The 22409-nt window shown below is 30.8% G+C and overlaps 1 protein-coding gene across 2 annotated transcripts in view; it reads left to right on the top strand.

Moving 5' to 3' along the window:
• The window catches only part of mwh (multiple wing hairs), a 104142-nt gene that overhangs the window by 69579 nt on the left and 12154 nt on the right, over positions 1–22409 (top strand). For both annotated transcript variants that reach the window (XM_088205199.1, XM_088205200.1), the window contains 3 exons: positions 3457–3544; positions 18173–18327; positions 18392–18496. In XM_088205199.1, the coding sequence (XP_088061325.1) occupies positions 3457–3544; positions 18173–18327; positions 18392–18496 (348 nt within the window). The remainder of the gene's footprint in view (positions 1–3456; positions 3545–18172; positions 18328–18391; positions 18497–22409) is intronic.

The following is a 22409-nucleotide window of genomic DNA, read 5'->3' as shown; positions in this document are numbered from 1 at the left end:
CATACATTTATAGAGTGTATTTTATTTTTTGCAATATAGGTTGTTTAATTACATTTATTATATGATACAATAGCACAGTTTTTTTACAATAAATTGTTGATGTTACAGTGAATGTGTATTATCAGTGAAATTATATTTTTACTAGTAAAAACATAATTTTACTAAATCAGTCAGTTAAAATGTATGAAGCAATTGATTTACATTTTTACTGCTCAATATCAGTAAAATTGTATTTGTTTGACAAAATACTACAATAATTACAATAAATTTAACCAAACCTAACCTAAAAAAGTAGCCTGATGAAAGTTATAAAACAACAGTTAGTTAATTTATTGCTCTCAAAAAATATTGTCTGAATATTGAGTTGAATTTAAAACAATAATTTAATTTATTTAAAGAAAATATGTACGTAAATGTAAAAATTTTCAATTTAATATATTGATTTAAGTATCTCTGAGTAACAAATGAAATAAAACATTAAAAATTTTATTATCAAGTCATTTAAAATGGCTTCAAAAAATATAAAATTTATTGGGCATGACATTATTGCTTTGGACTGTAATTGTAAAACCATTTTGAACATGACATTCAAGTGTGCTTATATAATACATGTCCCATCTCCAGAAGTGAGGCTGTATCTTTCTCTATTATTAATAACATTGCTTAAATTATTATTTAAATCATAGCATTAACATCATAGTTTTCTATTCAGTTTCTGCCCTATACTTGAATATATATATACGTTCAACTTTTTTGATACAAATATACCGACTATTATTAATATCATATTCTGTACATAATCATACGTTATAATATTTGGGCTCATAGTGGACGTTATTTGTTTATATTTAATGGCATTGTTTGTATCTATAACTAGGGTTTTCAGAACCATATTATCCTGCAATGGTAAACCTTCGATCCACGCCATTATACACACCATGGAGATAATCAGTCGGGCGTAGCGTCCCAAAAAACGATCACTTGCGCTGGAATGTGTCAACAGAAGTCAGATTCGATTGATGGAGCCGTCACGGCGGTGACATGGAAAATTTCGATTGTCTGACTGGGTGTCGTCCCTGTCTATTGTGCGCGATTGACTCGACGCAATCGGAGGCACATTTTTTCCTGGTCGCTCGCCCGCCGTAACTGTATAGTCCGGTTGGTTGGACGGTCGAAAGCTTCGTCGGCAAAAACTCGCCGGCTCTCAATCGGCGATTTAACGGTTCGCGGATGCGTACGCAGGAGATTTATTGCGGATAGAGAGCGTTTGAAGATGAAGAAGAAGAGGTGCGTGTCCGCGGACGACGGTCAAGGTTTCGTACGCGCCGCGGGCGGGGGCGATAAACCGCGCACACTTTACACCACAATCAATACCAACTGTGTCATGCGAAATGCTACTGATAACGCCTAAAATTATTTGAAATACATAATATATTTCTCTTATGGTAATTCCATTAAAACATGCCGTTTTTACACTATTGTTTTGAAAAAAATACTACTTGGGGTTCAAAGTTTGTCATTGTTAAAATATGTTTGTTAAAATATCTGTGCTATATGTGCATGCAATAATTTAAATAACTCATACATAAAAACCCGCAAAAAGTAGTTGCTATAATTTAATCGCATTTTTTGTTAGTGCGTGAAATATATCTAAAAGAATAATCCAGACCCCTGAATGAATGCTGGAAAACTTTATTCAACACGATTATCTACAATCTCCATCGACAGATACAACCTTCTGCCATCAATCAAACAAGTTTTTAATCCCATTTTTGTAAAATCTGACTGGCTATGAGTTAAAATATTAAGAAAGGAATGTTTTAACTTCACTTACACTGTTAAATTTTTTAGTATATTAAATCATGTTGTAAAGACTTAATTAAATAGTAATCTAATGGTGCTGCTTCGGAAGAATATGGAGGGTGAGCAACAGTTTTCCATCCGAGAGTATTATTTTTTTATTTTTGCAGACGCGTCGCTTTGTTCTCGTCGCTTAATGCGTGTGGAGCCCACACGCCTTGTTTCCACCCCTTTCCAATATTTTTTAAGCATCTTTGAATGCTAAACCATGAATATCCTGTTTTATCTGTTGCGGTCTCATCGATGATTTTTGGTGTCTAACTTCTAGGCTTGACTTAAGAACAAAAATCTTTTGAACCATTTTTTAAATTGACGAACCAGTTAAATTTAACCATAAATGGCACAAATATTTTTGGTTGCTGTGGTTGCAAATTTTATTTGTGAAATTCATTCATCATACAAGTGCATAAAAACACCTTACACGGAACGCGAAACAAGCACTATAAAATTATTATTATTTATTTATTAGGAATATACGCACATGACCTATCGCTTTAATGCACTCTGCACATAAAATAATATCTTATAAATATAATATATAAATTTACGTATATATTTAATAAATAGAAAGCTTGTCAACAGCTTCACAGAAATATGTTAAAATACGATCTAGTATTATGTGATATAGCAACAAAAAAATCCGAAGTTCCGAAGCAAAAAATTGGTGTTCTGAAAGCATAGAAAAACATTTTGTGCTAGCAATACTTTGTATAAATAGTTAAATACCCAACTATTTTTGTAAAAATACAAAGATAAATCAGCATGGATAATACAAACAAGAATATTTTGTTAAATATAAATACTTTGGGAATTTTCTTTGTATCTTTTTTGATAGTACTGCATTGCTAAAAAAATTTTAGCTCGCGTGAAAAGTTAGATAACATAAAATATGTTAATGGAATACCAAAAATATGTTTTGTCTGAGATATTATATAGATATTCGAATGTATTTAGTAAGATGTGCTTATATTTTAAGCACGGTCATAGATTTGAATGAGGAAAATACGCTAAAGAGAAATAAAGTTTACATAATATATATGCAAGTAGAAAAATTGTGGAAAACCTGTTGTTCAATTATTAAAGATCACTCGGAAAAGTAAGCGTAAACCATACAGCACAGCAACACTCATAATTTAGTTAATATAAGTCAATTTAAGTTTGTCTCCACTGTATCTATATAAAATAAGCATATATTATACATAAAGGAATATAGTAGGAACAATATAAACTTATCTTTAAAACTAAATATTATCAAATAAAATCATTATATATGTATTTTACAAAGTTAATTATTTGATAAATAATACTTAAAAATAAATAAGACTTTTTCAGTAAGATTTGCCATCAAACGTCACATTCCAGAGCGAAAGATGTCTGATCGTTTTTGAGACGTTACGGCCAATCCATTATTCACCGAGTGACGTTTAGATTGAACGCAATTTGTTTTTATAATATCACATGCGAAATGAAATCGTAATTTTTGTACCGTTATTTTATATGCGTCATTTGATTAATTCAAAGAAGTGTTTTTATCGTATTTAGTTTTTTTACCTTCTTAACCAATGTTATAATTAATCTAATTATTTTATGTTACAGTGATTCCACATACCAAGCTGAATTGGACAGCGCCAGGAGCATGGCTCCAAACAACAGAGCCAGTTCCGGATGGGATGACTCCACAAGAGTAAGTGTTATCTAATTGCTCTCAAGTCTGAATGGGAAAACTCTCAATCAAATCTGTCAATAAAATTTGTATCAATCCAACAATGGAAGCGACGACAGCCTCAAATTAGCGATTGCGTGAGATCTTCGAGAGATGGCCACGATTAAAAACCGTTTAAGGATAGATGATTCGGGGCCTTTTCGTCTTTTGTTTTTGGTCTCTCGATTCGACAATGGTATCCGGAACTCTCACTTGTAAATTTAATTACAGGTCGTTAGTTGAAATTCCAAACGAAAAAAATAGAATAGAACAGCTAGATCTTGGCAATTACGTCTACGGGCGTGCCTATTCTAGTTCGACGCGTCGGAAGATGGCGTTTTTCACATTTCTGCGCCCAATGGCGCATGGGAAAAATAGCGTAAATTCATATTTCCGCGTGCCTCGCAGTTGTTGTATCGAAGAAAAATCGCTCATTGCATAACAGGGTTAAAATGCTACGCGTTCCGATTTCACCGGAACAATCGCAATTGTCTCTATATGTTGTATGTACGGCGAGTATGACTCAATCGAGAAATGGATTTTATTATAAAGCATGATTGAGGTTTGATTTATGTGCAAATAAACGCATAAGAAAAACTCGATGAGGTGTATAAAAAGCCAAGAATCTTAACAGCATTGTCAACCGCTCGTCGCTCGTACAAAGACTCGATTGTGTGTGATAGGGTATAAAAAAAGCGAAATTGTGTAGGTCCAAAACTTTAAGAATAAATCAACTTTTTTGTTATGTTGCGGTGACCATTATTCATATCTGGTATCTATTTTTAATATAAAATTAACAAAAAAAAATTCTCAAAGTAAATTCTGACTTGATTATTATATATAATACACATATTTTCTTGATTTTTTAATCAAAAATATTTTTATGACTCACTTTCTATAAAATAATATCCTAATTTAAAATTCGTATGATTTTATATGGACTAGCTAGACATAAGAATATAGATAAAAAAAATACGTCAGAAGATAAGAACTAAATGCATAAATTTTATTTGAGATTAATTATTTGCTTTGAATACATTCGTGTGAAATTGTTTCAGTATTTGTAGATATAATTATTTATTTTAATAAGCATTTCTAAATATGCTAAGTCATGTGAAAAATCATCAAAATATGACTTAATCCATTTTTTTATGGACAACTTCAAATGTCGAGTATTAACTAAATCTATAAAAAGTCGATATAATCCGGCTGAAAAAATAAGTACATCGCAACATAATAAAAATAACATTATATTCAGAAAAATATTTCTAAAAATACAATATGGAAAAGTCATAACGAACAATTACATATTTTAAAAATTAAAAGCATTCTTAAAGTATGTTGATAAAACAAACATATAATATATATTCGAGAGATCGCTTTATATAAAATATTTGCGACTGCTATTTCATTTTTGTTATGCTGAAGTAATTTTAAACATAGCACTACTTTCATGTTTAGTTTGATGGATGCAGTAGCATTGTAAAGAAATGTATTGAAAAATAGTTTTATGTAGAATAAATTGTATCTAAAATACGTATTAAAATCTAATACAGTGTAACAAAGTTTATTAGTTAACTTGCTACAATGTTTTGATTTATTAATTGAAATCATAATGTTTTTAAAAATAATATAGCTATATGTTTATTATATATTAGGTTGTTTCATAAGTAGCCGATTTTTTTTGTAAAATATAAAACGCTTTATTTTCTAACTCCAAATTTTTCAGTCAAAATATTATTCATTTACAGAAATGGTCTTTTGTCAACGATTAAACAGTAAATGAATCTCTTATTTATAATAATTAATTATTTTTAGATATTGTAAGTTCGTTAAAGGTCTTTATAATATTTTGTATTTTAATAAAGATCAGAAAATTATGGTTGCGGTCCTAAAAAAACTTTACTAGATCCATAATAGATACCCAAAATTCTAAGATAAACTAATATTTTTGATTTTTTTTTAAATAAAAATATGTTGACAAAATTATTTTATTTCACTTAAGTATACACACTTACATAAGTCACATTAGACTTATCACAAAAACTATCAATGTTCTTCTCTGAATACCGTTAAATAGATGACGAGTAAAATAAATACTATGCTTCAAAATTTTAACTAATAATAAAATTGAGATACGACATAGGACTGAAAATGGTTTATATTGTAACAGTTATATTAATAAAATATGAGACTTCCCATCATAGAGAAATATCGCTCTTAGTCTTTTCACCAATATCAGGTGTTTAATACATATTTTTTTAATGCATAGTTTTAATTTCTCTACAATTTGAATTTACTACAGTAGTCTTACTTGGTTAAAAAAGCAATCTAAAAATATTACCATACTGTTACCATAATTTATTTCGGGTACATTTTTTAAAGTTTCTCTGCTTCTTAACCAATGTTCTGCTCTCTTCTGGTTATCGTAGAGAATCCATTTATCATTACAGATAATAATTATTTTCAGTAAAGGTTTCCTATTGTTTTTAAAAACTAATAAAGAACAGGATTTGAATCGTTGCTAGTTTTACCTTTTTGCCAGCTCGTTCGTACTCATTTGACTATTTTTTTTTAGCTTACCTTTGCAACAATATGTTATTTTTAAGTGTTCTTTTTTTATTAACAACAGATCATTTTTTTTACAAGGCTATTGTCGCCAGTAGGAAATCTTCCACTGAAATCTCAAACCTTCATCTTACAGTTTTTTGACTAACAATACACTCACAAAATCTCAAACTAATATCTCTCGTTGATTGCGTCGCATTAATTTGCAGTTTGAATTCGTGAAAATACATAAAAGCTTAGAGCGAATTATAAAAATTAAAGAATACAACACCCCTGGTTTTTTCCAATCACAGTCCGTTTCCGACGAAGTAAAAATCGACGACTTGATTTAATTATGGAACAACTTAATATAAGGTACAGTTTAGCTACTAGATTTAGCAGTTTTGGTCACATCACAAAGCGCCTTAATAATTAAAAATAGATAGAAAAAAAGATATATAAAAATATAAAATCAAACGTTTTGGATAATACTAGTCTATAAAAAAATTTAGAATCTATTTTTACTACTTATACATTTTTTTTCGGTTGATATTTTTGCAATGTAATTTAAAATTGATTATTTATTAACAGTGCATTTTCATAATAAGCTGACAGTTTTAAGTATGATATAATAACAAAGACTAACCATCTGTGCAGCTAAATATATTTTTTTAATTTAAATACAAATTTCAGATATTTATATGCATATGTGTAGTTTTAATTGAATTTATTGTATATACCCATGTCATTATGTTGTAAATGTTTTCCAAAATTAATGATTTTTTCACATGAGTTTTGCTATTTTTAATAATATTACTTTTTTTATTTTAAGAAAAAAACGATTTTAATAACAACCACTATGTAAAATGCTCATTATTGTTAACTCCTGTTTGAATGGTATATATATTTTTTATCTTATATTTCCATTACACTGTATAACTATTTTATAGTTCTATTGTTGTTTTTCTTATTATTAATTTTCCCCTTAGATTTTTTATAATATTTGTTTAGTGTATTAATGTATTAAACGTTGTTTTTATAATAAAAAAAAACATAAAAAAACGTTATGCAATAAAGGACTTAATACCAAGTCCACAAAAAATTTTTAGCAAAGCAATTAACTTCAAAAAAAAGAACGAAATCAGGAAAAAAAATATTTTCTTGTCCAATTCAAAAGAGAATTCATGGTATCCAAAGATTCAGTTTTTTTAATCCTCTAGTCGCGCTCCTTTGTGTACCAAAGAAGGGTCATTTCTGTCGTCGAGAATACAAATCACGTTTTAATGTGAGCAAACATCACGCGCCAATGAGCTAAATCACAAGTTACCGGTAAAAAAGGCAAAAAACGTCACGATACATGATTGATGGACTTGCGGTGGCATTTCTTGCCAACAATTGACAATGTAATCCAAGCCAGTCGCCATTCTTATTATTAAAGATTTTATAGAGAATAAAATCTGCCATTTTTCCATCGTAATCACGTTTATTTGCATATTTTAAATTAAACATAATAAATCATTCCTTTGTATATTTTTTTTCCTCATTACGCATTATAAATTTTGATTATGTTGTTGCTGAATAAAGATTTTATCGCGCTCGTTACATCGAATCCTTCTAGCGCTCGTTAAGTCGACGCCCATGCGCTAAAACGAAATTTGTGTATTAACGTCGCGGCGCTAACGAGTCTCGATATTTCACAGGCTTTTTTGATTGGGGAAAAATCGCATGCTTTCGACTGTGTGTGCGTAGTATATGGACAGAGGCACAGTTTCCATCGGCCCACGGTGCATTGTTGAAAATTACGAGAGATAAAATAGAAATTTTGATTCATAGCGCACGCGCGAGCGCGGGCAGAGAGCTAAAATGGACGCTATGTAATTACGATCTTCCGGCTAGATGTTCGCACGATGATGTTTTTGATTTGCATCCGATCCCGGCCCTGCCCATCGTCGAAGATCTTCGCTTTCCACCGTCTGGACGACTTTCGCAATCTGGTACAACTTTTACCGTCCGCTTGTGATGGGTGATCTCATTTTTTCCCTTTTATTATATATCCACAGTATCGAAATTACATTGGTAAAAAATTAACTACATATTTACACATTATGTAAACTTTACACTTTCAGTTCCCTTGCTTGTTCATTTCGATTTCGATTATTATCTCAGTTTTTTAATTATTCATTTCGATATGTATAGTTCAATAAAAATTAAAAATATTTATGTACGTGTAACTTTGGAACAAAATACAATTAGATAATGTTGCAGATAGTTAAAAGAATAATAAGACTACAAAATCAGCAAAAAATATATTGTGCTTCTGAATGATTTCTTGTATAGTGTTCTTGTTGATTCTGGTTTTATATTATACTTTATATGTACTTTATTTTTACAGCCTCTAAAATTTATATTTAATTTAATTTTGAGATCCTCTTGTTTTCCAGAATTGTGGAAATGTTCAAAAGTCACTTCGATTCATAAAAAGGGTCCCAAATCTCAGATTGACAATTACAGGCCAATAGCTTTGATCTCATCACCTGCAAAATTATTTGAAATTGTTTTGCATAAATACATTTTTAATCATTGCAGGTGTATGCTTCTCGACCAACAACATGGTTTCCGTAAATCTCGATCCACTGTCACTAATCTAATGGTTTTGTCTAACTATGTTTCAAAATCATTGGACTCTGGTGTACAAGTGGACGTGTCATATACACAGACTTTGAAAAAGCATTTGATAAAGTTAACCATGCTTTACTTGTAAAAAAGTTATCTAATTTTGGGTTTTCTGAAGATCTCATAAATCTATTCTCAAATTATTTGACCAATAGATATCAATTCGTCAAGTATAATAACTCTTTTTCAGAACGATATAAGACCCCTACTGGAGTACCTCAAGGATCCAATTTGGGTCCATTGTTGTTTTTATTGTTCATTAATGACATAGAAACAGCAATAGAGCATTCAGATTTTTTATTATATGCAGATGACTTGAAAATTTACAAGAAAATGCATTCGATTTCTGATTCCCTCGACCTACAGGAGGATCTCAACTCTATATGGAAATGGGCTTGCTATAACCAATTGCCTTTCAGTGTAAAGAAATGTCACACAATTTCATTTTCAAGGTCGTTAACGCCGGCAAAATATTCATACCATCTAGGCGGATATTTTCTGGAAAGGTTTTCTTCAACTAAGGATTTAGGAGTGACTTTCGAAGAACGTTGGAAATTTAGCCAGCACATTGCAGAGACTCATAGCAAATCCTTAAAAATGCTCGGTTTTATCTTGAGAAATGCGCGTTACTTCAGGAATACTTTAGTATTGCGCACTCTTTATGATACTCTAGTCCGCAGCATACTAGAAACTAGCTCCATCATTTGGATCCCAGGCGTAATGAATCAATGTAATGAATTGAAGCTGGAAAAAGTACAACGTAAATTTCTTCGATATTTATACTTGAAGGAATACGGGTATTATCCGTTCTTGTTTCCCAGTGCTTTTATTTTGGGAGCCCTGGGATACGTTTCTTTGTCGACTCGCAGAAGTGTTTATGTAATTAAACACTTCTGGAAATTGCTCAAGGGCATCGTAGACAATCCTTCAGTGCTCGAGCAGCTTCAAATGTGGGCTCCTGAAGGTGGATATAGTTCTCGGTCGCGTCCACTATTCTTGCCTGTTAAGTGTAGAACTGGAGCACTTGCCAACTCTTCTCTGGCCAAGGCCATTTATCTGCTCAATTCTGTCCATAGTAATATTGACATTTTCTCTTGCACTTATGGAGTTTTGGTTCAATTCGTATGGGACAATGCACACCTGTTGAGGTGATTTGTGTCTGTTGTTTTGTCTTGTTTATATTTGTATGTATTATGATGTATTAGTACTTTTGACTATCGTGACGCATTAGGTTTGCCTGTCAGGTCACGATGGTTATAATTTTAATAAATAAATAATAATAATAATAAATAATAATGTATATAATGTTAAAAGAGGACAATATCATATTTCATACCCAACTTTATCCAAGTAGTATCATCTACCATTGATTCCGTGAAACACGAAAAATTGTGATCCGATCCGTCGCGATCATGTACCTTTACCGCTTGGGTATAAATCGAATTTTATGGATCGTTCGAAACGATGGGAAAATGATCGGCGCAAAATGCAACTTCTTGTTAATAATTTAACATCGGTTGGATTTGACGCTTATCGGCGTTGTGATCTAATAATATTGAAAAAAGAGTCGGGAATCAATCCAAGAACCCGTTCTCGCTGATTAGCATAATTGGCAGCTGGAAAGCGGCGCATTTGTTGACGTAAAAGTCATCACTTGATTAATAAGTAATTATAATATCTAATGCGTTAAAGCCATACTTATAAGCGATCATTTTAATGTGGGGTATGTATTACACTTGTGTTTTCTTTTATGAAACCTTGTCGTTTACAAACAAGGTACAGATTGTGTAGGAGTAGCAATATACTCGTTTGACTGACATAGTGAGATTATTATTCGTTTAAGTCAATTGTAGATAGAAACACAATTGAGCTATAAACGACCTAATAAAATATTATTAATAGTAACTGTCGAAAAGAAAAATATAATATATATATATATATATATACAATAGTATATAAGTGAACTTTATCTATTTTTAGTTTAACGATAATAGTTTAAATAAATAGCCACTACGGGTTCATAATTTCGATTTGCTCTGAAAAGAAAAAAAATGGTAGCATAATGTTTATACATCATCATAAGAGCATCATCGTTCAAATATATAAAACATAACCTTTCACACATGTTTTGCATAATCAACGCTTTCCAAAATAATCCCTTCGATAACTTGAATCAATCGGATGTAATTCATGTAATTGGAACAGTTTCACTCGATACTCGTTTTTCACTGCTGGTAAAAGCATTTTTATTTTTCGGAAGTGTGGACCACGTGAGAATACCATAACCAACCTAATGATTAATCATTGTGCAATAAAAGAGCGGATTTATGTTCGTCCATTGTGAACTTCACGTATGAATAATCGCGCTCAATTAGAAAGCATGTGCGTAAAGGAAGGTACACGATAATAATACTACCGTATGAATGATCGTACGAAATGGCGCATTAATTACTGCTACTATTACCGATTATTATAACGTCCGACACGGTAGATTTCATATTTCTAATAATTATTCTTTTGGAATTCTAACGATATATGTAGGTAAAAAAACGGTACTAGAATTATTACCCATTTGTCAGAGTAAGTGAAGGTTTCAGATGGTCATTGAGGTTGCTTTAACGATAAACCATGGAAACTGGACGTGTCACAAAAATGAGCAGAACGAGTCCCAATCATGGAGTAGATGACTCTCGATCGTGATACAAACTAGATTTCTTCCAAAGGAAATCGCATGAAAACGTGACCAGGATACGTTTTTGAAACGCGAGTCCCGACCGAAACCTTAGCAAATAACACATATGAATATATAAGGTTTGATTAGACTAATGATAGCCGACTTCCTGTATAAGTATTATATATGCAAAAAATAGTTATATAATATACAGAATTGATTTATGATCGTGTGATAAATATTTACTGAAAAAGTGACAAGGTAATTGCGTGTTTGGCAGGATATAAAATGATCGATGATAGTTTAATATACTATTTTTTACAGTCGACAATAAATAAGAATATAAAATTTATGTAGATATTATCTTTAAATATTTTTTGAAAGATAATAAACTTAAAAATACAGGTAGAATTAAATAGTAGTTTTGATGAGATTAAGAATATCTGAAATTGTAACAAATATCATATTTTATAACATTAAAGGTATTTTAAATGTTGTTGAAATACACTATACCTTTAGAATATTTTCATGCTTACAATTTCTGATTTTTACATATGTAAGAATGTATATCTATATTAGCAGCATGTGATACAGAATATTAATGTTCAGTTAAAAACAAAGAAGCGTTCATTACCCGGTCGGACTATTTGTGCAATAAATTGATATTTAGATACAATGTATTTTATTTTTTAAGTTGTCTCAAAAATTAAGCTCTTAGCGTTTCAAATTGGTTGCTTGGCTGGACCAGATCTAACAATCAACGTGAAATCGACTCTTATTCAAAATATCCTACGTGTCAATTCGACGTAAGCTCCACTGAATGTGAGTTATGTCTGAGTTCTCTCGAACGCCGAAAGTGATTCTTGTGGTTCAAAGTAAAATGATTATTCTAGGGCAGCGTTTTGGCTTATATGGGAGCGATAAAATTCGATGAGATAAACGATTTTTCTTTACATCGATTTCTTGACTATTACATATTATTTTCTTATCTATCTTCCGTATATCTAATCAAAATATTATAGCTCTTTTAACATATGTATTCGTCATATGTTATATAAATCTAGCAGCAATATTATTTATGAATTACTCCCATTTTTTTTTTGTATTGGACAGTTTTTTAATTATTTGTATATTTTACTATTCTTTCGAAGGGAGATACATCATTGGCTCGTTGATTGTTGTTCCTTTTGGGCAGGTCGCTAAAACGCCGTTTTATAAAATATATTATTTCATCAGTTTTTAATAATTAATAAAATGAACATATAAAAAAGTTGATATCATTTATTCGTAAAAAATTAAATGTATTCATTATATTTATTAAAATTACAAATATACTAATCTTAATTTTGGTCCATTTAACTTTTAAATGGACCAATTAAATTTTAAAGAGAAGTTATTTTATTATTTTTGCATATAATAATTTTAATCATCATTTAAATTAGATTAACATCATCTTTTAAATTAAACTGTTTCTCATAATTTAAATTTTGTAGACTACAGAATAGATAATATAATAACAGAGTATATAATTGTAGTTATCATTATATTAATGATAATTGAAAAGAGTAAACTTCAATAGGATGATGACTTTTTATAATATACCAGAACGGATCGATCTACTTCGAATTATTACAGAGCTTCGAGTTACAAAGGAATGTTAAGCTCTCGTATTTCTATCTAAATCGTAGAGAAATTGGTCAATATCAGTTATTGTTATATTTCGAACTAAATAACGATGAAAAACCGTTTTAAATTATTAAAAAAAAACAAATTTGGCGGCAGACAAATTTTATGGAAAGCTCAAATACATTTTTGCAATCTGCTGATTCCCACGCGGAGCGGTTTCTTCTTATTATATATGAATGTAGTTATTGGAGTACCAAAGTAAATATAAGGTAAATTAGAGTAGTTGAGATAATCATAAACATTTTTGTGACATTTTTAAAACGCTTAAGAATATTCGTACAAATTTAATTTGTAATAAAAAATTCTCGAGAAGAAACACTATATGTGTATATGTATGGACCGCACGAATACATTCAACCTTACCTATCGCAAACTAAAAACTTATATGTACATAAATTAAAATTAAAATTTCCTATTAAGGACCTTTCTGTAACCACGTATTTGACATGCTTGATTCATCGACACTCATTGGATTGCTTTTCTTAGAATTCCATCTATATATGCAAAATAAAACAGCTATATAATGTATTACTATATAATATAAAATAATTATATTATAAATCTGCTTGTGGTTTGAAGCATATTACAGTTTATTTTATTACAATAATTTGAAAGCAATCATATTTTTTACGTTCGAAGACATGTATCTTAATAAATGACACCAACCGGTCATTTGCTGGCGGTATGAGTTTTTTTTACGAATTTTTATCTTACATAACGGAACATCTCTGATCCAGTCCGTAGCTGCATTTGATCGATTGGTCACGGGTCCATTGTGAATCTTCTCTCTGTCTTCTAACAAGTTCCGCGTATTGGCGACCGCAAATTTTGTCTCACAAATTGGCGGTGGTCGACAGAAGCGGTCTTCCGAAGATTGCATCGTGACGTTATTGCATAGGGAAATGAGTGCAGCGAGTTGTTTATTTTGGTTCAGTCTGTATATTACTGTGCTCGCAATTGCCTGGCAGAAACATAATATTCATTATATACATAACTGTTAATTTATTGTATATCTAAAACTGTAAAGTTAAGTTTAATTACATATGATTACATTTGGAAATAAAGAGTGAAACTTAAAACGCTCGTTAAAAGTCAATTACATATACAAAAATCTATCTAAAAAAGGTATGACATTGACATTTTATTATGAATGAAAGTATTGTATAGTATTCAAAGCATTTGTACTATTAAAATACATCTTATATACTTTATTCATAAGTATACAATATATAGAATTTAATTTTAACTTTTCCCACGAACAACTTCATTACAAACTGAAACGGAGTTTACTATAACTTTTTTGGATTTTAATGTTATATATAATATATGAAGTAAATCACGAGTAAACTTAATTATTTTTTATAATATTTTTTAATGGTTCGAAATCTAATTTTAAAGCTACTATTAATAGTATCAATTTAACACAGGTAATAAATCTTTGAACACTCTAGAAGCATTATTATATTGTATATTATATAGACCAATGCATATAACATATTTATGTCATTCAATGGTTTATTTTTAGCGATAAAAATACCTTTCCTTAAAAAGCAAATTAGGGTAATTGTACACCACGATAGCGCTTGCCCTCATTTATTAAAGAAGACGATAGAAAAAAATGAATTTTTAAATTTTTTTGGGAACTCCTTTCTTACTCACCGTATTTGTTTTAGATATTTCTCCAATCTATATAGATCCATGCAAAAAGTTTTAAAAAATTACAAAAACGAATAACAAAAACGACAATAAATAATTTACAACTCTTAAAAATTATTTTTCGAATCAGATATCCATTTATGATAAATATGTAAAGAATAATTGTATAAAAAGATGGAGAATATAAAATGTATTAAATGTATCACACGTTTAATTTTTGATTTATGTATTTAGGGTTTGTGAACCCTAGGGGTGTGACTGCGTAGCCAGTGAGACATTATATGTACATATGTTGCGACAGACGATAAATGGCGAGATGTTTTCTTCGATCGGTGGTGGAGAAACTGGCGGAGGAATGATGTCAGTGGACGTTCTTTAGATTTCTGATTGGTGTGGCAGTGACAGTATATTCTCCGAGCGTTGGTGGAGAAGCTGGCGGCGGGATGTGTGAGTCCATGATCTTATGTTGCCCGCGAGCAGCGGGCGTCTGTCTGCTGGTCTCTTCGAGTGTCTACCTGAGTCTTCAAGTTGCTGCTGGTGACTGCCTTCTCTTCATCGTAGTCCAGGCTTAAGTATCCAGGGCTGCAAAGCTTGCTGAGCAATCGCAATTATGCAGCGATCATCCAGCCAATTGTTTCTTAGAACGGCGAAACGGTATACGCCTTTAGAAAGCAATGTACGCTTGATGTGCAACGAGAATCTTATGGATCCAGTGATTTATTATATCCGTAACCAAGATATAATATCTCAATGATAGAGAATATTTACTGTAAGAACAAAACTCAGTATTATTTATAAGATTTTTTCTGGTCGTAACGAGGACTGTGTGTGGTCTAAATCATTTTGGTCACAGTAAATTAGCGCAAGTTTTGAGACAAAGATTTTTTTAAACATGGTTATTTGCGTGATAATTAGATATTTGAATTGTATATTGTCTCATTTTATAAAATACAAAAATACTCGAGCATTTTTTAAACATTATATTAAAAATTAATTATTATTTTATTATAAATGAACTTAATATTTATATAGTTTTTCTTGTGTATTATAAAATAATATCAATTGTAGCGAACGCATTATGAAGGCCATGAGGTACGCTCCAGTGACAACCGGTTCCGTTACACTTGCACAATAATAATATAAGGTCCGAGTGACCTCAAGCATTACAATAGAGATGCGTACAAGCGTAAAATTATCAATTTAAATTACACACATGATTAATAAAACAGCAAAATTAACACATATTCATATGTATAATAATTAATATTATACATAATACAAGTAGCTAAAAATTTTCCTCACTCTTATATAACGAGTCACATACCTTCTCAATGTGATACGATACTTAAAAAAGAAGCAAAAGCGATCGCAAATTCTTCGTTCAAGTTCATGAACTTACCGTCTGTTTTAACGAGCGCATAAAACGCGTTTTATCCGCTGTGAATCTCTCGTCAGATAAATGCGCCAAATTAACGAGTGGCGTTGTTATCTTCACAACAACTGTTTCAGCTTCAGACACGTTGTGTCGAGAAAATGTAGGATATTTTTATTAAATAAAATAGAAGCTTATTATTTTCAAAAATGTTGTCGACCGTCCTTGAACTTGATCGATCGGTCGCCAACAAATCGCATTCGCGCTAAATGCTCGCCAGAGCGTCTCGGTCATAATTCTCACCCGCGCTCGTTTAGACAAAATAGTCGACTATTAACCAGTTGACCCAGCGAGTTAATTCAGACGAGCTGGCCGACTCCCCTGCTGCACCGTCATTACTATAATGTCCAGTTAGTAGCCTCCATTACTGGATTACTGTGCGAATGTTACATTATCCATTCTACTTATACCGTCATGTTAATTTTCGGTAAAAATCTAAAATTGTGCATAAATTGAGTCGTGATCGAAAGATTCGCTAGAGCGCATAAGGAAAAAATAGTAATGATAGGTTACAGGTACAATCAATTTTTTTTAACAATCGTCTGGAAATGGGTCGTGAAAATTTGTGATGAATACATAAAAATATTTGTCTGAGTGTATGGACTTTCTATGCTTATTTTGTAGTTTGATATCTGGGACGATAGAAATTTTTTTGATGAAAGTATAATATAGCTAGTGAGTATTTTTTTGATTATATTCTTTGTGGCAAATGTGTTTATTTTTTTATGCAAAGTATTTTGTGGACGCATCCGTAGTCTTAAGGCATCTCCGAGGCGGATTGAACTACGAAATAGGCTAGACTGTAGATACGAAGGGAGAAGCGGCGGCTTCTACGATTTTCGCTGGTTTGGTGTCGAGTCGTTCTCTCAGTTGTAATCTCCGAGAAAGCCTCAGAGTTGTGTTTTATCTATTTCATTCGTGAGATATTTTTATTGTTTGCCCTTTTTTAGTACGTAGATTACAAGATTTTAAAAACAAATACCGTTGTTCATTAAAGTTGCTATGGAGCGGTCGTTTTGAGAGAAAACCAGACTACACGCCATGTCTTCTTTCAAGACGGCGGATATTTTAATCCTTTCTGAATTATGACTGATACTTTGTGAATTAAGCTGTTTTAAGGTTTCTTTGAAGGAAGAAATCTATTTTTATATGGACTAGACATTTTTATGAATATTCAATTAACGAGCCCTACAGAAGCTAAAATTAAAAAAAAACATTAGAGAAAGGTTGTAAATAAATTTTATATTTACATACTTCATTCGATTAACCACTCGGTAAACAAAAATAATATTGTCAGTTTATTTATCACATCATATTTAAACTAATGTTAAATAAGATAATTCAGAGTTTATATAATAGTGTTTTCCTATAAAGAAAATTTTAAATATTTTCTTTTAAATATTTTTGTACCATTGATTTTTAAACCCATATTTAATGCAATAATAGCTAAGCTTTAGGCTGTTATTTGATTTTTTAAATAGATTTTAAATAGAGAAGTTAATAAACGTGTTGCTATTATAAGTTTGTATCCATTAGGAATAGTTTGTTATTCTGTAATAGATTACATCATTTTATACGCCTTAGTGTGACGAATAATTATATGAAATATTTCACTGGAATTACACTGTAAACCATTTTTTTTAAAGATACAATAAACTTATTATTAGCAGCATGTTCATTTTTTCTACATCAAAATTTCATGATTTTAATTAAAAATCTAAAACTTAAATATACATAATCTTTGTGGGAAAAATATTACATTATTTGCAGAACATACTTTGAAAAATCCTTGCGTTAACATAAAAGACTTTTTTAATATAAATAGTTACCAAATTAGCATGAAAATCATAGTCATAAATTTCGCTTAAATTGTAATTAAATTTTTATAGAGCATATTTGATCATTTTTATTTATAATTAACACATCGATTTGATCAATTTTACAGGAAAAACAGAGACCTCCGACCTACAATCCGGAAGACTACGCAGTAGCTCTGAGAAAATGGGGGAAGAGGAATGCAACAACCAATCCAGCTATCACAATGGGACCAACGGAACCTGTATCTTTACAGAATCATACAGGATCAGATAAAGATTATAGGTAAGCAATAAAATCAATATACTTTTTCGGAATCTTTTTGATTGATTTATTGTAATAATTTCAGGAATCCGTGCCAGAGTCCCAGCGGCGAGATGAGCCTCAGACAATTCGGTTCACTTAGCGAGCTCCTGACCAAACTGAGAGCCGATCTCCGCTTGGCATTTCCAAGGTATGTAATTCACATATGCCTCGTCCATTACTGGTAATTTGCCATAGCTGCCGCAATTACACACTAGCTCACGTATAACACAGGAAAAATCGTGACTGGATCTTATGATACCTACGCATCTATCATCCAATAATTCGACAATAAATATGGATATTGTTTTACACCCGAGTATGATATTGTTCATTACGAAGCGCATTATGATAGTAATTGGCTATAATTACTTAATTACACACATTGAATCAATTGGTGTCACCAACGCGCTCTCGCCCTGTGCGAAATCAAAACACGCCTCTCAACAATGGAAACAGTATTCTCCATTATTCGCATATAATATTGTCGCTGTCTCTCTCCATAATAGTAGCACATTTCCCATTTGTCGGCTGATGAAATATAAAAAAAAATGTGTAAATGCGGAGCGTGCATGAACCACTTTTTAAGAGAAAACTTATGTTCCCACGCTGCACGGGAATCAATCCTTCGATGCATTTAAATGCCCTTAGGTTAATGCAATACATTATTTATTATATGCATATGTATAGTTCATACGCGTATCATGATAATGCTTAACATGATCCAAAAAAATATGCTACATAAAAAAATGAGCAATAAATAATAAAACACATATTATACAATTGATTCACAAATGCTTTCAGATCATTATTATCAATTAACTCTAGCATTTTATTTTATTTTTAATAGTATTTTACTCTCTTTGAAATCTCAAAATTATTTTTTAATTGAATTTTAATATGACAAAATTTTCCATTAGTCTAAAAAAATATGAATCAATTTTTTTGCTCCTCTCAATATCAAGCAAAGAAATTGAAAAATGTTATGAAAATCTTACGAAAAAATATACGAACTATAATTATTATTAAAATTCAATAAAAATATTTTAAAAATTGACTGAAAGTTCAACCCATAAAATATTGAGTTTTATAAGCCTTTTTTTAAGTATTTTCATGGCAACTATATTTTTATACAACTTGATATCTTTAGCTTAATAAAAGTCACGTCGTAAACTATATTGTTGTAAGCTAACCCTCAAAAACATTTACGATGCATAAATTGGCAATATTTCCCCGCCGCCGAATGGTGGTATCAACCGCTTGTAAACCCTCGGTTTATTTATGACAGCAATTAGTAAAGACATTATGTAAAGTTTTTTAGTAACTTTTTGCTCGGATGCCGTTCCATCGCCGTTGAAAAATGTCATCGATTGCCTTCTTTGAGCTTAATTAATAAACAGCTTGTTTTATAGACGTCGAATTGAGTTGTTAAGTCTGATGCCAAAAAAAGACGCTATCTAGAATTTAATGCCTCGCTTGTAGAGATCGTCGAACTCGAGATGAACTGTTGAAAATTGTCACATTACACAATACGAATAAAAAATATAAATAATAATAAAAATAAACTGCGCCCATAACGATAAATTTGGAGACGATTTGAGGTAAAAGTGGTTAAAATGTGTGAGAATCGTTTATTATTATGGGTACTTTTGGGCAATTATAATAAATTTAAATTAATTAACCAGTAATTGGACGCAAAACTATAATAACGCCTTGGGAACTAACCAATAATGTCATCAGGTCAACAACTTAGCTTAGATGTTGTCGTTTATAACCAATTAATTGTTACTGATACTGTATTATCAACTATTTTTAATAAATTATTAAACATACTTATATTATTTATAAATATATTTTTTTGTGATAGATTAAGGGGTTCTAAAAATATCGTACTCTAAAATTATACATGTTTTTATGAAGTGAACATTTTAAAAAATTGCATATTAATTAAACTATTGGTTTTGGGTGACGTAAATGCTACCTAACTTTTGCGTAAATGCGTAATTAATATGACCACTATTCCCTATGCCTATTCTACAATTAAAAAATGGGTTGAGTCTTATTCTTGAATTTCAATTGCAAGAGAATTTTTGAACCTAGGTCTTTCATGTATTAATAACCGACTCGTACCATTGTATAATTCTAGTATTAAACTTCAGAGAGATAAAAAATACTATCATTATATTTATATGTATTGCTATCCAGCTCCACAGCCAAGGCTGCCGAGAGCAAACCCTGCCCATGAGAAAAAAATTATTTTGGGATTAATGTCAAAAATGGCGTAATTTCATTTTTTTTAATAAATAATAATAAGTTCTAGTTAACCATTTCTATGCGTCAAATAAATAGAAAAATTAGCCACCGTTGCGACATATCTCCTGAAAAAATATTTTATGCAAAATATTTAAATTGGGCAGTAAAAAATATTAAAAATATCTACTCATAATATTTACATGATAATTAGTCATGTTTTCTTTGCTGCTCAGTGTTGCCATATAGTGAATTTCCAGTCCAGGTCAAAAGCAATAAAATCGTGCCATGGCGGTGAAAACGCTCGATTATTAAGCGTTTATATTAGGACTTTTTATAACAATATTACGAGTGAAAATCAAATAAAGCACATCTAAACCAAATTTTGCCCAATAGGAGAGCGCAAAAAACAATTATCACTTCTCAGAAGTCAAAAATCCACGTCAAAAGCAATAAAATCGTGTCGTCGCCGTTGCAGTGGAAACGCTCGTTACCGAGCGTTTCCACCACAACGGCTACGACACGATTTTATTGCTTTTGACGTGAATTTTTGACTTCTGAGAAGTAATAATTGTTTTTGCGCTCTCCTATTGACCAAAATTCGGTTTAAAAATACTTTTATCAGATCTCTTATATTAGAAGTCCATAATAATATCGCTAATGATAGCTATCATATTTTTAAAACATAGTGTAATATCGAAATGCAGACAAACTGTGGAGCAATAGATGCGATGTCTGTCTATACTTATTCTTCCGCTTATTTTTCCCTGAGAGTTGGCTATTTTGTATTTTAGACTTGACCTAATTAAAGTTTAAGAGCTTTCATTAGGTTGAGTTTGGGTTTGAACAGCAAATGGACGTTTCGCAACTGTCAAATTAAGCTTCATAGACATTTTAGAGCAGCATATTAGCGCCTACCAGTTAAATTATATTTTCGTTAGTAGAAATATATATCTACTGGTGAAAATGTATTTTATCTTTACTAGTGAAAATATAGCTTTACTAAAAAATACACATTAATTGTAACATTTATACACAGATGTAAATAAATAATGAATCAAGTATGTGATATATTAATACTTATAGAAAAGTTGAAATCATATCATTTTACTAGCATCTGCTAGATAAATAATATTTTCACTGGTAAAAATATTTATCTACTTGTGAAAATATATTCCGTTATGATTTTACTGATATGACATTTTTTAAATATTTACGGGATAGATTCGATACTATGGCGGCCATTTGTCCTCCGGAGGTTCCTAAAAGGGACCCTATGCTCTTTGTCTTATTTATTTACGACATTATTACAAATTCAATTTTTTCTTTATGCCGATTATTTAAAATAATTTGAATACATTTCATTTGTTTCGGACTCTACAGTGTGATTTAAAATCTCTATATAAGTGAGCTTCTGTTAATCGTCTGCCTTTTAGTATCAAAAAGTGCCACATTGTGTCGTTTTCTTGATCCAGTTCGCCAACAGAGTCTACCTACAATCTCCATAGATACATTTTGGCTAGAAAAACTTCTGCTAAAGATCTCGGAACCGCTTTTAAAATCAAGTGGATGTACTCTCTACATATAAACGTATGTAATAAATCTTATGTAATAAATAAATCGCAATTCCTTTTGCGGATCTGTCAGTAATTTGCGTCTTCTATGATATTTAAGTTCACAGCATTCTTGAATCAGGATTTATATTTTGAAATCCCCGAATAACTAAATACTCCTTCTCAATCAAAAAAGTACATAAATATTTTTGAGATACCTTTATTAGAGTGTATTTGGTTATTATTCGTTATTGTATCCCA

The sequence above is a fragment of the Plectrocnemia conspersa genome, unplaced genomic scaffold, assembly GCF_051122295.1.
Source record: "Plectrocnemia conspersa isolate PC_06_02 unplaced genomic scaffold, ASM5112229v1 ptg000002l, whole genome shotgun sequence".
In the NCBI taxonomy this organism is placed as follows: domain Eukaryota; kingdom Metazoa; phylum Arthropoda; class Insecta; order Trichoptera; family Polycentropodidae; genus Plectrocnemia; species Plectrocnemia conspersa.
This window is presented reverse-complemented; position numbering and strand designations above follow the sequence as displayed.